The sequence below is a fragment of the Lactuca serriola genome, chromosome 7 (genome assembly GCF_051521515.1).
Source record: "Lactuca serriola cultivar US96UC23 chromosome 7, Lser_US96UC23_V15, whole genome shotgun sequence".
NCBI classification, from domain to species: domain Eukaryota; kingdom Viridiplantae; phylum Streptophyta; class Magnoliopsida; order Asterales; family Asteraceae; genus Lactuca; species Lactuca serriola.
In genome coordinates this window covers 174,124,729-174,144,760 of record NC_136414.1, presented here as the reverse complement: position 1 = coordinate 174,144,760, position 20,032 = coordinate 174,124,729, and the positions used below count along the sequence as shown (strand labels likewise).

At 37.5% G+C, this 20,032-nt stretch overlaps 1 protein-coding gene across 1 annotated transcript; it reads right to left on the bottom strand.

Annotated features, from left to right (window-relative positions):
* Positions 1 to 18,229: 18,229 nt before the first annotated feature.
* On the bottom strand, positions 18,230 to 18,595 carry LOC145064566 (uncharacterized). Its single transcript, XM_079011988.1, has one exon. It carries the CDS (start codon positions 18,593 to 18,595, stop codon positions 18,230 to 18,232), a length of 366 nt encoding a protein of 121 aa, XP_078868114.1.
* Positions 18,596 to 20,032: the final 1,437 nt, after the last annotated feature.

Sequence of the window (20,032 nt, the reverse complement as noted above, 5' to 3'; positions counted from 1 at the left end):
CAGGCTCGCCACCTGTAGGTGTTAATGAACTTGGGTGTTCATTCGCTGTACTCCATCCCCCTCATGGTTGCCTTATTTGACTTATATTGCTGAGGAACCCCCGAAGCATGTGTTGTCGCCCCGATGAAATATTCTTAGACTAGGTCCCTTATGTTAGTTGTCTTTGGGATGTAAAGTGAGAATAATGGGAATGGGTAATTGGGTTATTGTTGGTTGGTGGAATTAAATATAATTATTTATTGTGGGTTGAAAACCCTATATGCTCACCAGGCTCCCAAGCCTGACCCACTCAGTTTTATTTGTATTATAGGAAGTGGCGCAAGGGCATAAGATGGATGAACCATCAAGTTGTTTTGTTTACAAGTCTGTATATGTATATATATATATATATATATATATATATATTTGTTGAATGACTTGTAATTTTATCGTTTATGCTTTATGGTCTGTATCGGAACATGACACCCCGAGTTTTGATTATATAACGAAAATACATTTCTTTTATGAAATGCTTTGGTAAACATTGTTTTATCACGTTTTGTTTTTGGGAACAAATTCCGCAACTATTTCAAATCAAAAGGATTTACTCTGAAATTATTTTAAAAGCATAAATGAAAATCGGTCTTTTCTGGCCGAGATTTTGGGGATGTCACAGTTGGTATCAGAGCATTAGTTTAAGCGAACTAGGAATTTGTAGGATTTCTAGACTTAAACTTAGAATGCTAAGTGAAATTTTGAGATGTGTGTCTGTGATATTTTAGACACGAGCACTAGTTTATTTTAGGAAAGTTGCCTAAAATGCTTTATGTGTTAAATGTAATATGTTGCCATATATGATATTATTTGTTCGGATCTATCGTCTGTTGCCGACCGGATCTAGAAACTTTATGTGTATAGGATTCTAAGCGTACGTCTACGATATTAGAACTAGCATGTAAACGTTTCGGAGTGATAAGGATGATTTGAATATCTATCGTGAATGAGGATCTAATTTCACCTTATTCGGTGTATAGATCAAAAATGGTGAGAACAAGAAGTGGAGTTAGAAATGCTGATGAAAACAGGAATCAACCACCAGTGATTGAGCAAATACGTGTCGTAGCAGTAGCACCTGAGCCAATAACCATGGCTGGTGTGCAAATGATGATTCAAACAATGTTGGATCGTCAGATGGATGAAACTAGGCGGTTGCTTCAACAGAATCGTGAAGAACTGTCAATTCGTGTGGAAGAGCCCGAATTAAATGAAGGGCACTCGGAAGGTGGAAACTTCAGTGGGTCTGTTGGTCAAGCCAACCCACCGATAGTTAGGCAAAACAACCATGATGGAAGGAATGATGGAATAGGATGCAAGTACAAGGACTTTCTAACTTGCAAACCATCGACCTTCAATGGAAAGGAGGATCTAATTTGAGTTATGGATTGGATCTCCGAAATGGAGTTAGCCTTCATGACTTGTGGCTGCAGAGGCGAGTTGCAGACTATCTATGTAGTGCGTCAATTCTGAGGTGGAGCCGTTCGTTGGTGGAACACTCTAGGGAAGACATTAATCCCTAATGAGCCACTGCAATTGACATGGGCAGAGTTCTTGGTGCAGTTCAAGCGCAAGTTCTGCTCGGCTCAAAATCTGTTGGAGTTGGAGAATAAGTTTTTGGCATTGACGAAAGGCAGCATGTCAGTTGATGATTACACCAATAACTTCACCGATAAGATGGAGTTTGCCTTGTGTATTGTCCCAGACGAGCTGACAAAGGTGGACCGGTGTGCGAAGGCACTCCCATGGGAGTACGAGGTGCCAGTACGTCAGGCACATACTCTAGAGGCAGCTATCTGGGCTGCCAAGTCTGTTGAGAACATGATTAAGGGGAGAACCACCGACAAGGTTATGGTTGGTGAGAAGAGAAAGTTTGAGGGAACATCTGGTTCTGGTAAGAAAAGCAAATTTTCGAAATCTGATTCGAAAAAGTTTGGTGGAGGAAAAGGAGGCGAAGCGAAATGGTGTGATAAGTGTAAGAAAAAGCACTTTGGGAAATGTAGTGAGGATGTAACCTGCTACAAGTGCGGAAAAATTGGGCATTTTTCCAATGAGTGTCCGAACAACAAAAGGATGTGTTTTGGTTGCAATGAAGAGGGGCACATTTTGAAAGACTGTCCAAAGAAGAAGGAGGCAGCTAAGCCCAACATTCCACCAAAGCCGAAGGTGAGAGCCTTCCAGATGACACTCGAAGCTGCGAAAGATGAAGCTGATGTCGCTTCAGGTACCTTTCTCGTAAACAAATTACCTGCTCAAATTTTGTTTGATTCTGGAGCCAACTACTCCTTTATTTCGCATGAGTTTGGTAGAAAACTAGCCTTTCCTGTTGGTAGACTAGATAATGCTTTATTAGCCGAAGTTTCTAGTGGCAAGTTTGTACCTGTTAGCCATCGTATGAAAAACATCTTAATCGACCTTAATGGGAATAAGTTTCACGAGGAATTATTGCCTATCGAACTTAATGGTTTCGACATCGTTCTGGAAATGGATTGGCTTAGCGCCAATGATGTTGAAATTTTATGCAAGAAGAAGATAGTTAAAGTAAACCCGCCTGGGAAGGATTCATTTATGGTGTACGGGGACAAACGGCGAGTAAATTCTCAAATCATTTCCCTAATGAAAGCCAGGAAGTGTTTGACTAAGGGATGTACATCATATTTAGCATTCGTGATCGATGCTAAGAAGGAACATAAGGTGATACAGAGTATACCAGTGGTGTGTGATTATCCGGAAATATTTCCCGAAGATCTTCCTGGATTACCACCTGATAGACAAGTAAAGTTCAGAATAGACTTGTTACCAGGAACCACGCCAATAGCAAAAGCACTGTATCGATTAGCACCAACGGAGATGAAGGAGCTGATGATGCAACTTCAGGAGTTATTGGACAAAGGTTTCATTAGACCTAGTTCATCACCCTAGGGAGCTCCGGTGTTATTTGTGAAGAAGAAAGATGGAAGTATGAGAATGTGCATTGATTACAGAGAGTTGAACAAGGCAAAAATAACGAATAGATACCCGTTGCCAAGGATTGATGACCTATTTGATCAATTGCAAGGTTCGAGCTATTTCTCGAAGATCGATCTCAGGTCAGGATATCATCAGCTAAAAGTAAGAGAGCAAGATATCGAGAAGACTGCATTCAGAACTAGATATGGACACTACGAGTTCTTGGTTATGTCGTTTGGACTAACCAATGCTCCAGCAGCATTCATGGATTTAATGAATAGGGTTTGTAATCCGTTCCTTGATAGATCCGTGATAGTATTCATAGACAACATTCTGATTTACTCAAAAAGCCAAGAGGAGCATGGCAGACACTTACGAGAAGTGTTAGAAGTCTTGAAGAAGGAGAAGTTGTATGCAAAGTTCTCTAAGTGTGATTTTTGGATTCGTGAAGTCCAATTCTTGGGTCACGTGGTCAACCAAGAAGGGATAATGGTTGATCCAGCAAAGATTGAAGCTGTAATGAAGTGGGAGCAACCGAAAAGTCCCACAGAGATCCGAAACTTTTTAGGATTAGCCGGATATTACCGAAGGTTTATCCAAGGCTTTTCTTCGATTGCTACTCCATTAATAGCTTTGACCCACAAAGGAGCTACTTATGCTGGGAGTGATAAGCATAAAGAAGCATTCGAGAAGCTAAAGAAGAAGCTATGCGAGGCACTGATACTTTCTTTACCCGATGGAGTTGAAGACTTCGTTGTTTATAGCGATGCGTCTGGGGTTGGATTGGGTTGTGTTTTGAGCCAAAGAGAAAAGGTGATAGCATATGCGTCTCGACAGCTGAAGGAGCATGAAAAGAGTTACCCGACTCATGATTTGGAGTTGGCAGCGGTAGTTTTCGCTCTGAAAATATGGAGGCATTACCTCTACGGAACGAAGTGCAAACTTTTCACTGATCATAAGAGTCTCCAATATCTCTTTAATCAAAAAGAATTGAATATGAGGCAACGACGCTGGCTAGAGTTACTCAAGGACTACGACTGTGAGATACTTTACCATCCTGGTAAAGCTAATGTTGTTGCTGATGCTCTCAGTCGGAAAGTCAATCTTGAAAGGAAAAGGCCAAGAGCGTTGAGAATTGAAGTTGTCTCAACTATTTTGGAAAGTATAAAGAAAGCTCAAAGCGAAGCTTCTGAGAAGAATGACCGAAAAGAGGAACGTTTGGGCAAAACGTTGGTGTTCGGTGTAAACAGTCATGGACTGAAGGTGTTCCAAGATCGGATTTGGATACCTAAGACAGGAGGAGTCAGAGATCTTCTGATGGAAGAAGCTCACAAAACCATGTACTCGATTCATCCCGGTAGCACTAAAATGTATAGGGACCTAAAACCCTACTACTGGTGGCCGACGATGAAGCTTGATGTTGCAAAGTATGTGGCTGAGTGTGTGACTTGTACAAGAGTAAAGACACAACATCAGAAACCGTACAGGAGTTTAGAACCATTTCCTGTGCCTATGGGTAAGTGGGAAGACATTGCTATGGATTTTGTCACTAAACTGCCCAGAACAAAGAATGGTCACGACATGATTTGGGTGGTCGTTGATCGATTCACTAAGAGTGCGCATTTCATAGCAGCCAAGGAGAAATGGTCTATAGAGAAGCTTGCAAATTCTTACGTGAAGGAAATTGTGAGGCTTCACGGTGTTCCGTTAACGATTGTGTCGGATCATGGTAGCCGTTTCACCTCGAGGTTTTGGAAAAGTCTACAAGAGGAATTGGGTACCAAGTTGTGTTTAAGTACAGCTTACCATCCGCAGACTGATGGCCAGAGTGAAAGAACAATACAAACACTTGAAGATATGCTGAGAGCATGTACCCTGGAATTCCTAGGTAACTGGGATGAACATTTACCTTTGGTAGAATTTTCCTACAATAATAGTTTCCACTTGAGCATAAAGATGGCACCTTATCAAGCTTTATACGGACAGAAGTGTCGTACGCCGTCTTGTTGGCTTGAGGCTGGAGAAAAGCAGTTTATGGGTCCCGAGATGTTCCATCAAACCGCTGAAAAGTTGAAAATAATTAGAGAAAGAATGTTAGCAGCTCAAGATCGTCAAAAGAGCTATGCTGACAAGAAGCGAAGGCCAATGACTTTCGAAGTTGGAGATTCGGTTTTGCTTAAAGTCTCGTCGTGGAAGGGACTTATAAGATTTGGTAAAAGGGGAAAGTTGAGTCCAAGGTTTATTGGACCGTTTAAAGTTCTTCAAAGGATTGGGAACCAAGCTTATAAGCTTGAACTACCAGAGGAACTGAATGGAATTCACAACACTTTTCATGTGTGTTATTTGAGGAAGCTCACGGGAGAAGTTCCCGATATAATTCCAATTTCTGAATTGAGAATTGATGAAAACAAGAGGTTAATTGAAGAACCAGAGGCAATTGTTGACCGAAAGACTAAGAAGCTTCGACGCAAGATGGTCGAATTAGTGCTTGTTTGTTGGAAACATTCGAATGGACCAAATCTCACCTAGGAAACGGAGAGTGACATGTTGAGTCGCTATCCGCATTTGTTTGTTGATGTGTGATTCCGGGGACGGAAACATCCTAAGGGGGGAGAATTGTAACGCCCGCGTTTCCAGGCTAGGCATTTTCGTTGATGTAATAGTCTAGGTTAACCTTTGTAACCCGTTTTGAAATAATAGAAGTATATTATTTGAGTATTATGTGTTTTGTGCTTAATTGCTTAATTATATGATTTGATTAATTAAAAATAAAATGAGCATCAAAATTTAAGTTTAAAATAAACTTGATATCTTTGGATAATGTTGTAGTAGTTGAAACGAAGTTTCCGAATATATAAAGAATGCCCAAATCTGACTTCGTATGAGGAAGTTATGATTTTCTGAAGTTTCGACTTAGTGGTATGCAGCCTGAATACTCGATTTGAGATCGAGCGGTTTTTAGCCGAAACAATCTAAATGAGAATCGAAGGTCTCGTTATTAGGAGTAAAACGATAAAAAGATAGGCGAAAACGGACGTCGGATGAAGAAGTTATGATTTTATAACGGAGTTTTCCTGTCCCGGCCTACTAAAAATAAATAAGAAAAATAAATTCAAAATTAGCCGACGGAGTCTAAACAAAAGTTGTAGAGCGTAGTCTCACCTACGCGTGGATATAAAGAACGTCGAAAACGGAGTTCGTATGAAGGAGATATGAATTTTCAAAGTTTATTAAATAATTAATATTTAAAATTAATTATAAAATCCGGTATTATCTGAAGGGGAGTCATCGGACTCATCCGGAGTACGCCCAGCGTACTGTTGTATGCCCAGCCTACAGCGAAGCGTGACGTCCCTCGCACTCGAGTTCTTCGGATGACGCATGCCATGACGATTCGAACGCGTACGCCCCGCGTACTGTTGTACGCCCAGCGTACTCCGAGGCTCCAGCCTCCTATAAATAGGATGCGAGGGCAGCCGGCTCATTTGCTCTTTTTCTCTCTTCTCTCTCCCATTTTGCATCGTTTTTCGTGCAAGAATCATCCCGAAGCCCCGGTATCATTCCCGAGCCCCGAAGCAAGTCCCGAAGCCCCGAAGATCCCGAGAAGTGCGATTCCCGAGCCGAAGCTCTGCCCGCGAGGAGTCCGGTTTTTTGTGAAGATCTTCCAGATTTGCCTAAGAATACTACTTCTATAAGCCGTAGTGCTGTCCGATCATCTTCTGATCAAGTGATTGTGTGGTTACTTTCTTCTAACGCATAATTATAAAGTATTTTATACGAAATACGTGTTATGTGTATATTTTTTGTTATATGTGTGAATGCATATTCACTCTCTTCTATCTCATGGATCTGATTTGTTTTCTATGAAATACGTTTTATGTGTGTGTGCATCATCTGTTATGTGGAATATGTATTGATTAAAGCATGCTATACAGGTTTTTAAACTATGTATAAAAATGTATACTTTTATCTACTAATATGTTGGGTAGAACATGGGTAGATAGTTGGTGTGTAATAAACAGATGAGAGGCCTCGTTGTTGTTTTGATTCAGTCATCTAGCGGAGTTTAGATGACGACCACAGACTTTTCTAGACAGTCATGTGGAACACTAGCAGGCTCGCCACCTGTAGGTGTTAATGAACTTGGGTGTTCATTCGCTGTACTCCATCCCCCTCATGGTTGCCTTATTTGACTTATATTGCTGAGGAACCCCCGAAGCATGTGTTGTCGCCCCGATGAAATATTCTTAGACTAGGTCCCTTATGTTAGTTGTCTTTGGGATGTAAAGTGAGAATAATGGGAATGGGTAATTGGGTTATTGTTGGTTGGTGGAATTAAATATAATTATTTATTGTGGGTTGAAAACCCTATATGCTCACCAGGCTCCCAAGCCTGACCCACTCAGTTTTATTTGTATTACAGGAAGTGGTGCAAGGGCATAAGATGGATGAACCATCAAGTTGTTTTGTTTACAAGTCTGTATATGTATATATTTGTTGAATGACTTGTAATGTTATCGTTTATGCTTTATGGTCTGTATCGGAACAAGACATCCCGAGTTTTGATTATATAACGAAAATACATTTCTTTTATGAAATGCTTTGGTAAACATTGTTTTATCACGTTTTGTTTTGGCAACAAATTCCGCAACTCTTTCAAATCAAAAGGATTTACTCTGAAATTATTTTAAAAGCATAAATGAAAATCGGTCTTTTCTGACCGAGATTTTGGGGATGTCACAGTTTACTAAAAGTTTAGTAAATATGATTATACTTATAAGATTAAGTGTAATTCGGAATTGATTAAAAAGGTTTAAATCAATTGCAAAACGAATAAGAAGAATCATATAGGCAGAAAGATAAAAGTTTCTCCATTCTAAGAAGAAGGGAGAGTAGCTTTTATGCTTTATGATAGGTCTTAATGATTAAGAACTATATCTCAATTGATCCTCCAAGTGAGTCTTAATGATTAAGATAGTGATTGTGGAAATTGAATTCTCGAATTCGATTATGGTTACGGTATCCCTTTCCATGATTCGAATTGTGAGATTTGGCAATTAGTCTGAATTGTTTAGACACACATATGAGCTATCTAAGGGAAAGGTGTATAAGCCTTAATAAAAGATTATCAAAGCATTAAGTATTAGAAACATGAACTTAAGAAATTCAATAGGTATTGTTTTTCTGAAAGTTAAGCTGTTTCTGAATACATGTCAAAGCTAGTGGGAGCATAAGTGTTATGTTTATAATAATCATCATGATAATGGGAGCATAAATGTTATGATTGTATGATTACTAAGGAAAGTATTGCAAGTTGGCAATATTAATTATAGAAAACAAGAGTCACACTTTGCAAAGTTGTAAGAGTTGAAAAGTTGTTTTGCTATAATTAAGGGAGAGAATATTATGCTTCATTTCAAATCTAAAGGCTTAGGTTGAGAAATGTTAATAAATTTAGTCAAAGGTACATAGTGTGTTCTTAAAATTTCGATTATGATTACGGCATTCCTCTTCACAATTAGAATTTTGAGAACATAGCAAATGAAATATTATAGCGGAAGATTGATAAAGTATCAAATCTTTATGTAAGACATTATGCATTGTGTCCCATACGCTTCGGGTATAGGATCGATTGCAAATGCTATAATATTTGACCATTCTAAAATTTTCCAAATGTCTAGCGCATTTAGAGGGAAAAAGGACGAGAATCGGTTTTGACTAAGATAATTAAACAACTATCAAAGGACAATCCAAAGTTCGTCGAGGATTGGTCGCTTGTGAGTAGTTGGAAGTATAGTATTGGAAAATATGAAAATGTTTCCATATTGGATGGACCATATCGACATTATTATGAATAGATAAGATTCTATTAAGAATGAGTTGTCGTATGGAAAATATGGAAACGTGTCCATATTGGGAATTGAATATTGAAAATCTATGACTAGATTAGAAACTTTTATGCAAAAGGATGTTCAAAGGAATGTACTTTGAGTGAGAGACATCATATCTAAAGAATTGTATTGTAACAATTTCCGATATAGGACTTTGTAATTTCATTGGCAATAGTCTTTGTGACTTTGGTGCAGTGACATTATGAAAGGATCATTGCATAAAATGTTAGAATCTAGCATATTCTATAAGTAGCAAGAATTTGATATTCTTTCACTTATGAAAAAAAGGATTTGGAGTTGTGAAATGAGAATGATTGGAAATGTGCTCAATTTGGTCTATTTCACAAAGTAAGAACCATAGGTAAACATTGTGCGCATGCTAGAAGCATGGGGCAAGTGTATAATTCAAGTAAGAAGTTGATTACCCGAAACGACAAATAATGAGTAATCGATATGGTGATAAATAAAAGGTGTTTTATTTATGCTCAAAGGGTTGAGGCCATATGGGATTAGTATTATTCTTGTGTTTCACTTTGCATGTTTTGACTTCCTGAATAATTTAATTGGTTAAGAACAGTCAAATTATTAGACATAAGCAAATGTTTACTGCAACGTTCATGAGTGCTTAGGAATGTGATTTGAGCATTGGATTAAACCCACGCTCACTTGGATCACTCCATGAATTGTATCACGAGTGATTGGTGAGACGATAACATCTTATATTCTTGAAACCGAGATGTGTGAGTTGTATCTTGCAAATCGGTTGGACATTGATAATATGTAAACGCACCAGTAACTTGGTGTCATAAAACATATTGTTGTGTGTGATTTGGTGAGTGAGTTCAAGCAAGCATTGTATCAAAGTTTATCTGTTCCTTTTATCCAAAGTAGGATAAAAGCGATATCTTTGGGCCCCTCGATGATTTAGTGATGACAAACGTAAATGCTCAGCCGGACTAGGGCTAATTTGATTTGTTCAATTAGTCAGTCATCATAAATCGGAAGTCGAGAAATAGTACAAAGAGAATGATTTGAAATCATGTCTCATACGATATCTAGAATGGAGGAATATATGATCCCTTATCTAAAGGACACGCGTATCTGATAGGATCAGAGTTGACAGCGGATTTGGAAAGATACGATTGCATATCAGGATCTGAAGTCATACGCATAATAGTTATTAGACTTATCCAAGTGGGAGACTGTTGGATTAGTGTCTAAGTCCATAACTATTTTGGTATGTACTTGACCCGATGGTGCATGGTCCTTTTGGGTTGCCTTCACCAAAGCAACTTGATAGGATGAATTATGGAGAGAAATGATTAAATATGATTTATTAATATATTATGAGAATAATATATTAAAGGAGAAATCATATTGTTTAATTAATATTAGTCAATAGTTAATTGGTAATTAGTTTTGTGACTAAAAGAGATTAATTAAACTTAAGGGACTGGAATTGTAATTATAAGATAATTGCAATTTGGGCCATGGATTGCCTTGTATTAAGGATTGGACGAATTCTATGGGGAAACCCATGAGGAAATCGTCCAAGGCCTTAAGGAAAGGGATCCATGGGTTGCTTAGGGCTTAAGCATCCAAATTAGGGTTTCCTTGTTAGATAACCCTAATAGCCTAACTATATATACATCCCTTATGACCCAAAAACGTGGACAAGCATCCCTCTAGGGTTTCACACGTTTTAGGGCAGTGTTCATCCTCTCTCCTCCTCATCCTTTTGCTTTTGGTGTTTGTGAACCATTAGAGGAGTGACATTTATGACTCTAAGCTTTCTAAAGTCATTACAAGGAGAATTGTGATTGTTGTTGCTACATAACAATCAAGGTAATATCTTAAACCCATTCTCATGTTAATATGATTACTTGTATGCTAGAATTAGGGTTTATAGTCTTGGATAACTTGCATACAATAGAGAAACCTAGATCCAAGCATTAGGGTTTGTATGAGCACATAGGATGTTCTTATGGCAAAAACCCATTAGTGATGACTTGAAGGTGCGAGGGTATAGTGACGTCAGCTTTCAAACCGACAGGGACAACTACCGTTCGCAGTCGGGCTGGGTTTTTACCCTGAATGGAGGAGCAGTGACTTGGAAAAGTTCCAAGCAGGAAACCGTAGCTGATTCAACGTGTGAATCAGAGTACATTGCATCGAGCGAAGCGTCAAAGGAGGCAATATGGTTAAAGAACTTCATTGGTGATCTTGGAGTTGTACCTGCCATAAAGGAGCCCATGTAGATTTTCTGTGATAATGAAGGAGCGGTTGCCTTGACCAAGGAACCGAGGGATCATGGTAGATCTAGACATATCGACAGAAAATATCACTTTATTAGACATCATGTAGAAGAAGGACAACTTGTAGTGAAGAGGATATCATCAGAAGATAACACAGCAGATCCGCTTACAAAGGGACTGAGTAGGGTTAAGCACTTGCAGCATGCTATGAGTATTGGGCTGAAGGATGATATTAGTATAGATTAGATAGTAGTAGAAACGTGTAATAGATAAATGTAATTAACATTTGATGATTAAATAAAAGAGTATTATTTATGAGTAATGTTACTGTCTTACGTTAATTGTTTAACTATTGTTTCATTTTGCATGTTTTGACTTCCAGAATCATTGAGTTTATTAAGAATAATCGAATTGTTCAAATTATCCACAATCGTTCATATGTTGGAAGTAGGTATGAATGAAGATTGTCATGAATTGGTGTCTAGATTGTCTAAATGGTATTAGACATAGCAAAAGGTTGTTGCAGCGTTCATGAGTGCTTATGAACTGGTTTTGAGCATTGGAACAAACCCGTGCTTGCTGGAATCACCTTATGGAATGTGATAAAAGGGGTGATCGCAAGACGATAATATCATATAGTCTTAAAACCAAGATATATGGTTTGTTATTTGTTGATTGGTTGTACATTGATAATGCAAAACCGCATCAGTAACTTGATGTTATAAAACGCATTGTTGTGTATGGTTGATTAATGAATAAGTAAATGCATATAAGTCGAAGTTTATCTGTTACTTTTATCCCAAGAGGGTAAAAGCGATATCTCGGCCGCTCGATAATTTGATTTGATTTATGTGTCGGGCCCGGTCAGAACTGAATTGATGTGTTCGATTAAGTTCTATGTCAAATGAATCGGAGATCGAGAAACCAAATGCTAGACTAATTGTTCCATAGAATTGTCAGCATGATATCTAACAGAGGACCGTACGATCCCTTATCTAAAGGACAAGATTGATTAGATCAGAGTTTGACAGCGTCTATGAGAGCTACGATTGCAAACCGGATTATACTTGTGCATATAGTTACTAGACTTATCCAAGTGGAAGACTGTTGGAATAGTGTCTAAGGCTGCAACTATATTAGGCAAGTATTTGACCCGATTGTGCATGGTCCTTTTGGGTTGCCTTCACCATAGCAACTTGACAGGATGATTTATTATGAGAGAATAAATATTATTAATATATTATGAGAATAATATATAGTATAATAATATTATTATTTGATTAATATAATTCATAAATTAATTAGGAATTAATTTGGTGACTTAAAGAGATTAATTAAATAAAGGGGTATAAACTGTCAACTGTTTGATAGTTGCACTTTGGGCTATATATCCTTTATGGATAAGGGGTGGACGATTTCTAGGGCTAAGGATAGCCATAAAATTGTCCAAGGCTTATCATGAAAGGGATTTGGATTGCTTAGGGCCTAAGTTATCCAATTAGGGTTTAAGGGTGAAACCCTAGGAGCCTTGAAAGTATAAATAGACCCTTAGGGTCAAGAGAAATCGGCACTTGTGCTTAGAGAAGAAACCCTGGCCGAATTTCTCTTCCCTCCTCTCTCTCAAATCATCCTCCTTGCTAGTTGGTGTTTGTAAGCCATTAGAGGAGTGACAATTGTGACTCTAAAGCCTCAAGGACAAGAAGATCAAGCAAGTGATTCAAGGTAAACTTCTAATCTTTGATTTCATATTGTTACTATTGTATATTAGCCATTACAAGTCTTGGATTCAATGTATGTTCAATTAGATAAACCTAGATCCAAGCATTAGGGTTGCATGTGCACATAGGAATGTTCATATGGCTAAAACCCATCATGTTTAATATAGAGAAAATTCCTATAAAAGTCAAAATATCTTAAATAATAAAATTGTCAACAACTCAACGGAATGTCTAATCATACCAAACCACAAGTAAAATCTTGGACATAAATATTCAAATAAAAAAATGAAGACTAAATATATAAACAAAGCAACTCTAAATCTCTAAAGCATCTCTACTAGCATCATCTAAAGGCCATCATTTGAAACACACATCAAAATACAATGTTCGTCTAAAATTATGTTGAAAGATAAAGGGACTGTATGATAATTAGTTTTATAAAAGAACATTACAAAATAAACACCAATAAGCAAAGCATTATGTGATATATGATGTGGATCATGCAAAAGCAACCCCTAAGTCATATATGTCAACCATTCACCTCATCTCCAAATGACGGCATCGTTTCAAGCATTCCTAAAACAGTAAAACATCTAGCATCAAAGTTTTTATAGATCTTGTGGTCTTGAGTTTTGTTGGTGAATATGAAATTATATGTGCAACTATTATGCACAAGTATGGGAAAAATCACATATATATGGGTAATGAAAGTGCATTCTCATGATTAGGAAATAAGGACGAGAAATAATGAAGAGTGAAGAGGCATGCATGTGTAAATAGAAGTTTAAGTTCTATACAATTGTAAACTAACAAGTGAATGACATATAACGGCTAGGGTTTCATATTATTATCAAAGAGAAGTACAAATACAATGAAAGCGAAAGACATAATATATAGACAAGCTAATTAGGGTTTCCTAGCGAAAAGGCCCAATCATAAAACCCAATACAAAATAAAGCCCAAAATCTTATTAGGCTAACATCCCCCCCCTTCCTCAAACTCACAATGCAACAACAATAAGCATTGAGAGTTTGTCAGACAGAATATGGAATCGAGAAGCAGTCAACGGCTTTGTAAGAATATCACCAATCTGCAAAGAGGAAGGAACAGATAGTACCCTTCTGGAGATGATGACGTGTGAAATGACAGTCAATCTCGATGTGCTTTGTGCACTCATGAAACACTGAATTCTTGGCAATCATTATTGCACTCTCGTTATCATAATACAAAGGGGTACGCTGAGAGATATGAACACCCATATCTACAAGAATCCATCTCAACCAAACAATTTCACAAGTGGCGATAGCCATGGCTCGATACTCAGATTTTGTAGAAGATTGAGAAACGACATCTTGTTTCTTGCTTTTCCATGATATCAATGAATCTCCAAGAGAAACACAATACCCAGTAGTGGACTTACGATCATAAATATCATTATCCCAATTTGCATCACTATAGGCACAAAACTCAAGAGAGGATGTAGATGGAAACATAAGAGTGTGGAACTGAGTACCACGTAAATATCTCAAAATACAAAGAACAGCTCCCCAATGAACAGTAGTAAGAGCAGTGACAAACTGGCTAACCACATGAACTGCATGGGCAATATCCGGTCTAGTGACAGTCAGGTAAACCAAACTCCCAAAAATGGTACGATAAAGGCTTGGATCTGATAATGGGACACCGTCAGTTGGAGAGTACTTTGCATTACTCTCTATAGGCGTATCAACTGTTCGATTATCCGTGAGTCATGCACGTTCAAACAAATCTGAAATATACTTCGTTTGGGATAAAAGATAACCCTTTGGAGATTGAGCAACTTCAATCCCCAAGAAATAACGTAGCAATCCCAAGTCTTTCATAGCAAAACGATGAGCCAAATCACGCTCTAAAGACTCTATACCATCATGATCATCACCAATAATAATCATGTCATCGACATATAAGGAAAGAATAATCCGACCTGCATTCGTACATCGAATAAATAGAGCCGAGTCGTGGTTACTTGGTTGAAAACCAAGAAAAGTAATCAATGTAGAAAATTTCTCAAACCAAGAACGAGGGGCTTGTTTGAGGCCATATAGTGCCTTCCGAAGTCGACAAAATTCACCTGTTTGGTGAGCAATACCAGGGGGAGGAGACATGTATACTTCCTCATGAAGATCACCATTCAAGAAAGCATTCTTGTCATCCATCTGATAATTCTTCCATTGGCGAATGGAAGAAACTGCAATCAAGGTGCGAACAATCGTCATTTTGCAACAGGAGCAAACGTCTCCTCATAATCCATACCATACTTTTGCGCGTACCCTTTCGCAACAACTCTAGCTTTATAACGCTCAACGGATCCATCCGACTTTGTTTTGATTTTATAAACCCAACGACAACCAATCGTGTGTTTTTTGGGTGGAAGCGGAACCAAATCCCATGTATGAGTATGATAAAGAGCTGCAAGTTCCTCAGCCATAGTGTCTGCCAAAGGGGATCAGAAACTTCCTCGTTGCAGGATGTTGGCTCAGAGAGACGATGTACATTAGCAATAAAGGAGGCAAACACCGGTGAGTAAGAGGAATAGAAAAAGTCAGGAAGCTTTGTGGACTTCTTATTACGATAAGGCCTCGATGGAGGGGGTCTTGATGGTTTGCAGGAAGAGGATCAACGATAGGTGGTGGATCAGTCGCTTGTGGTGGATCAGCAGCAAGTGATGGATCAGTGACATGTGGTGGATCATCAATGTCAATGCTAAAAGGATCAATAGTACGAAGCTCTTCTCGGGTTGCATCATGTGACTGAACAGGAATGCTATAGAATGGAATATGCTCCAAAAAGGTGACATTGCGAGAGACATACAGTTTCTAATTTGAAGGATAGGGGTATTCGTTTGGATGGATCGGTTTGATCTGATCCAATCAAGTAAATCCAAATTGATTTCAGTTTTCAAAACATGAATCCGAATTGTCCAAACTAAATTCAAATCTGATCCGATCCGATCCAATTACAATTCGGTTGGATCAGTTTTTATAATTCGGTTTTCAAAAATCGAAACATTTTACAACGACATATAATTATAATATTACCCAACTTTACACAAGAAGCAAAATCAAATAATTTAGTTGTGATTTGAAATTTATAAACAACTAATAAGAAGATATATTATAGTTAAATATTTTATAGATTCAAAACTTTCGAGAGAAAATGCATATTAATGTTTTTTTTATCGGGTGAAACGTTTTGAACCTTTTTGAAAAAATAAATTACAAAATTAATAAATAATTATAGATATATATTATAAATAGATAAATAATAAATGTTTATTCGGTTTTTTTTGGACTATTCGGTTCTTATTTTATAAACCAAAACCAATCCAAAATAATAATTTAGTTTTATTGAAAACTAATCCAAAAATCCGAATATCCGAACCAAATTGTCCAATCCAAATTATCCAATTGGATAACTCGGTTTTATCCGAATATTGAACAGCAATAGGATCATAGCACCAATAACCTTTCTGACCAATACCATACCCCAGAAAAACACAATGACCTGATTTTGAAGACAACTTATCTCTCTTTACATGAGGGTTCAAGACAAAACATGTACACCCAAACACTCGTAATGAAGAATAATCTGGGAGTTGTCCAAACAACATTTCATAAAGAGACTTCCCCGAAGTGTATGCGGTAGGAATGTGATTAATAACATAAGTGGCGGTATCAACAGCTTCTCCCCAAAACATATTGGGAACTTGAGTAGAGAGTAGTAAGGATCTGGCAGTTTCTAGGAGATGTCGATGTTTCCTTTCTGCAACACCATCCTGCTGAGGAGTGTCTGTACAAGATGATTGATGTATAGTGCCATCAGATTCCAGTAATTGTTTAAAATCATTGGAGGTAAATTCTCCTCCCAAATCATACCGAAAACATTTTATGACAGCAGAGTGTTGAGTCTTGACAAGAACTCTGAATTCACTATATACGGTGAAAAAATTCAGACCTGCGCTTCATAAAATAAATCCACGTATAACGAGTGTAATCATCAATGAATGAAACATAATAGTTAGCTCCTAATTTGGAGGTGATCGGAGAGGGACCCCACACATCAGAATGCACAATATCAAAGGGAGCAACAGAACAAGTGACACTTTTATTAAACGGTAAAGCATAAATTTTTCCCAGTTTACAACCACAACAATCAGAAATATAATCAAGTTTTAAAGAGCCTAACACACCAGTGGAAACCAAAAAGTATAAACGAGACGATGACACATGTCCCAAACGAGAATGCCAAAGATAAAAAAGAGACAATGAAGGGTTTAAACGAAAAGATGACAAATCAACACTAGGTGTAGCAATATCAGCAACATGTAGTTGCTCCAAGACCTAAAGCTCCCCAAGTCTACAGCCTATCCCAATCACCCTCCGAGACCAAAGGTCCTGTACACAACATAATGAATCAGAAAAGAAGACCCAACAACCAGATTTACACAACTGACTGACCGATGCAAGATTCAAAGCAAGTGTAGGAATGTAATACACATCTATTAAATATATATATATAAGGAGTGACAATAAAACCAACACCCTCTACTGACAGAGACAGGTGTACGAGAAGATAATGAAGCAAAAGATGACAAATGTGGTGACATGTGATGAGATGCACCAGAATCCAATATCCACAAGGATGAAGGAATACCTGACGTGTTGGATGAAGACAGACCTAAATGAGACATGGAAGCTGACATGGCAGTTGGATTGGTAGCTAAGAACTGCCTGAATTACTCAACAATCTTTGGATCCAAGGTTGATGGTGGTGTGAAATCTGTTTCATTCTCAACTGAAGGTGTAGCAGCAGCGTACTGTGGTGGCCTAAAAGATGAAAATGAGGGATGTGACTATCCAGAAGACTTGTTCTGTTGTGAAGACTGAGACTGTGCTGGTGATCTTGTTTGTTGTTGCTGCTGATTTCCCTTTTTTGTCAGCAAAGGACAATTTGCCTTCCAATGTTTCTTCTTCTTACAGAAAGCACACTCATCAAATGCAACTCTTGGACGATTTTGGTTTGAAGATTGAGGTCGTTGTGGAACAGAAAAGACAGCAGGAGTGGCTGTCTTGGGAGCTTTATCAGCATGGGACTTGATATGAGTTTCTTCAACAATCAACTCGTGAACAACCGAATCAACAGTGGGAAGAGGTGTACGATGCAAGATTGATCCACGCAGACCTTCCAAATCTGAACGTAATGCCATCAAGAACTGAACCAAGCGTTGCTATTGCCTTCTATAAATATAAGGCTTAAAAGCCTTTAACACATCAGGTTCTGTAAGAGCTAACTAATCCCACAAATCCGACATAGCTGCATAAAATTCTTGAACACTAAGATTGTTCTATTGGAGAGCTCGGATATCAAACTCTAACTGATACTGCTTTGCAAAGTTAGATTGAGTATACAATCTAGCTAAGTGATCCCAAACCTCCTTTGCCGTGTCATACTTGGCCAACTGAGTACCAATAGACTGGATGACAGAATTATTAATCCAAGTAATGATCTTGGAGTTATCAGTCTCCCATGAATCCAATAAGGTTGCATAATTAGCAGCCTTCTCATCTATTGGTTTCTTTTTGTCACCTGTAACAATCCCCCACATAGTCTTGCCTCGCAAGAAATTTTTCATAACATAAATCCAATAGGCATAGTTTTTGCCATCAAGTTGAATACTAATGGACTGAAGAGAATCGTCTCTTGGGGCCATATTTCAGTATCAGTCAATTAGTAAATACGAGTAGCAGCAGAAACAATCAAGATCTAGAAATCAACAAAGCCAACAGACGAAACGAAACCCTCAAAACCAACAAAACGAACAAATCAAACCAAACTGAATACGAGCAAGAAAACCATACTCGTGCGATGAACAGTAACCGTGAACAGTAACGCCGGTGAGCAGTACCCGTGAACAGTACTCGCCTATGAACAGTGCTCTGCTGAACAGTAACTCGATGAACAGTACCGATAAACAGTAACTCCGATGAACAGTAACTCGCCCTCAAAAACGAAAAGTACAGATAATCAACCGAGCTCTGATACCATGTAAACTAACAAGTGAAAGACATATAACGGCTAGGGTTTCGTATTATTATCAAAGAGAAGAACAAATATAATGAAAGGGAAAGACATAATTTATAGACAAACTAATTAGGGTTTTCTAGCAAAAAGGCCCAATCATAAAACTCAATACAAAATAAATCCCAAAATCTTATTAGGCTAACAACAATATCAATTATATAGTGATGATGAAAATAATAATGGTAAGCGATAAACTTGAACACTCATGTAAGTAAGTGTGGGAAAAATAAGATGTTTTATTAAACAAAGTGATAATAAGGGGACTTGAAAGTGAAACACTTAAGAGATAAAATCACAATAAATATTCTTTGTTAAGTGAGAAAATATGCTTCAATGTTGATAGATTGCTTAAATAGGGAATGATGCAAAGTAAGTGGCTAGTATGAGAAACTTGTTAATAGCAAGGAGGTTTATGACTTGTGAATTGTAAGAAATATCCCTAACCTTGATAAAAAAAACACAATAAATATTCTTTGTGATATATATTAGAAGTATTCTAGTATGATGGATTGAATTACATATTAGTATTTACATTCTTAAGAATATTTGGGGATTAAAAAAAAAGTTGAAATGGTCTACTATGGAAATATGAGATGACATGTCAGTATTCTTGTAAATATAAATAATTAAGTATTATTGGCTGTAACATATGTGAAATATAAGGTGTGGTTATGATGGTGTGATGTATTTTATGAATTGATGAAAATGGAAGAAAAAAAAACGTAAAAATATATTGTTATTCTTGATTATACATGAGGTTAGAAGGATCATTGAAGAGTTGAGAGTTATTGATGAAGTATTATGTGAGAACTACTTGTTTTCTTCCTAAATGAGTAATGGAAGTCATTAGATATGTCAAATAATTGTTTACAACTGATGATCTTATACACAAGTACTTAGTTGCATAAATGGTGAAAAGTTTAAGTATGCTAATGTATAGCCCTCAATAGAGAAATACTACAAAGACTTCATGTTGAGTGGAACATTGGAGTAATATTTAGTTTATTATTCTTAGACTCCACTTATATCTTACAAGTATAAGTACGTACCCAACAATATTCACAGT

Coding starts and splice junctions, on each gene's coding strand:
- LOC145064566 (XM_079011988.1), bottom strand. CDS start 18,595: ATGGCCCCAAGAGACGATTCTCTTCAGTCCATTAGTATTCAACTTGAT.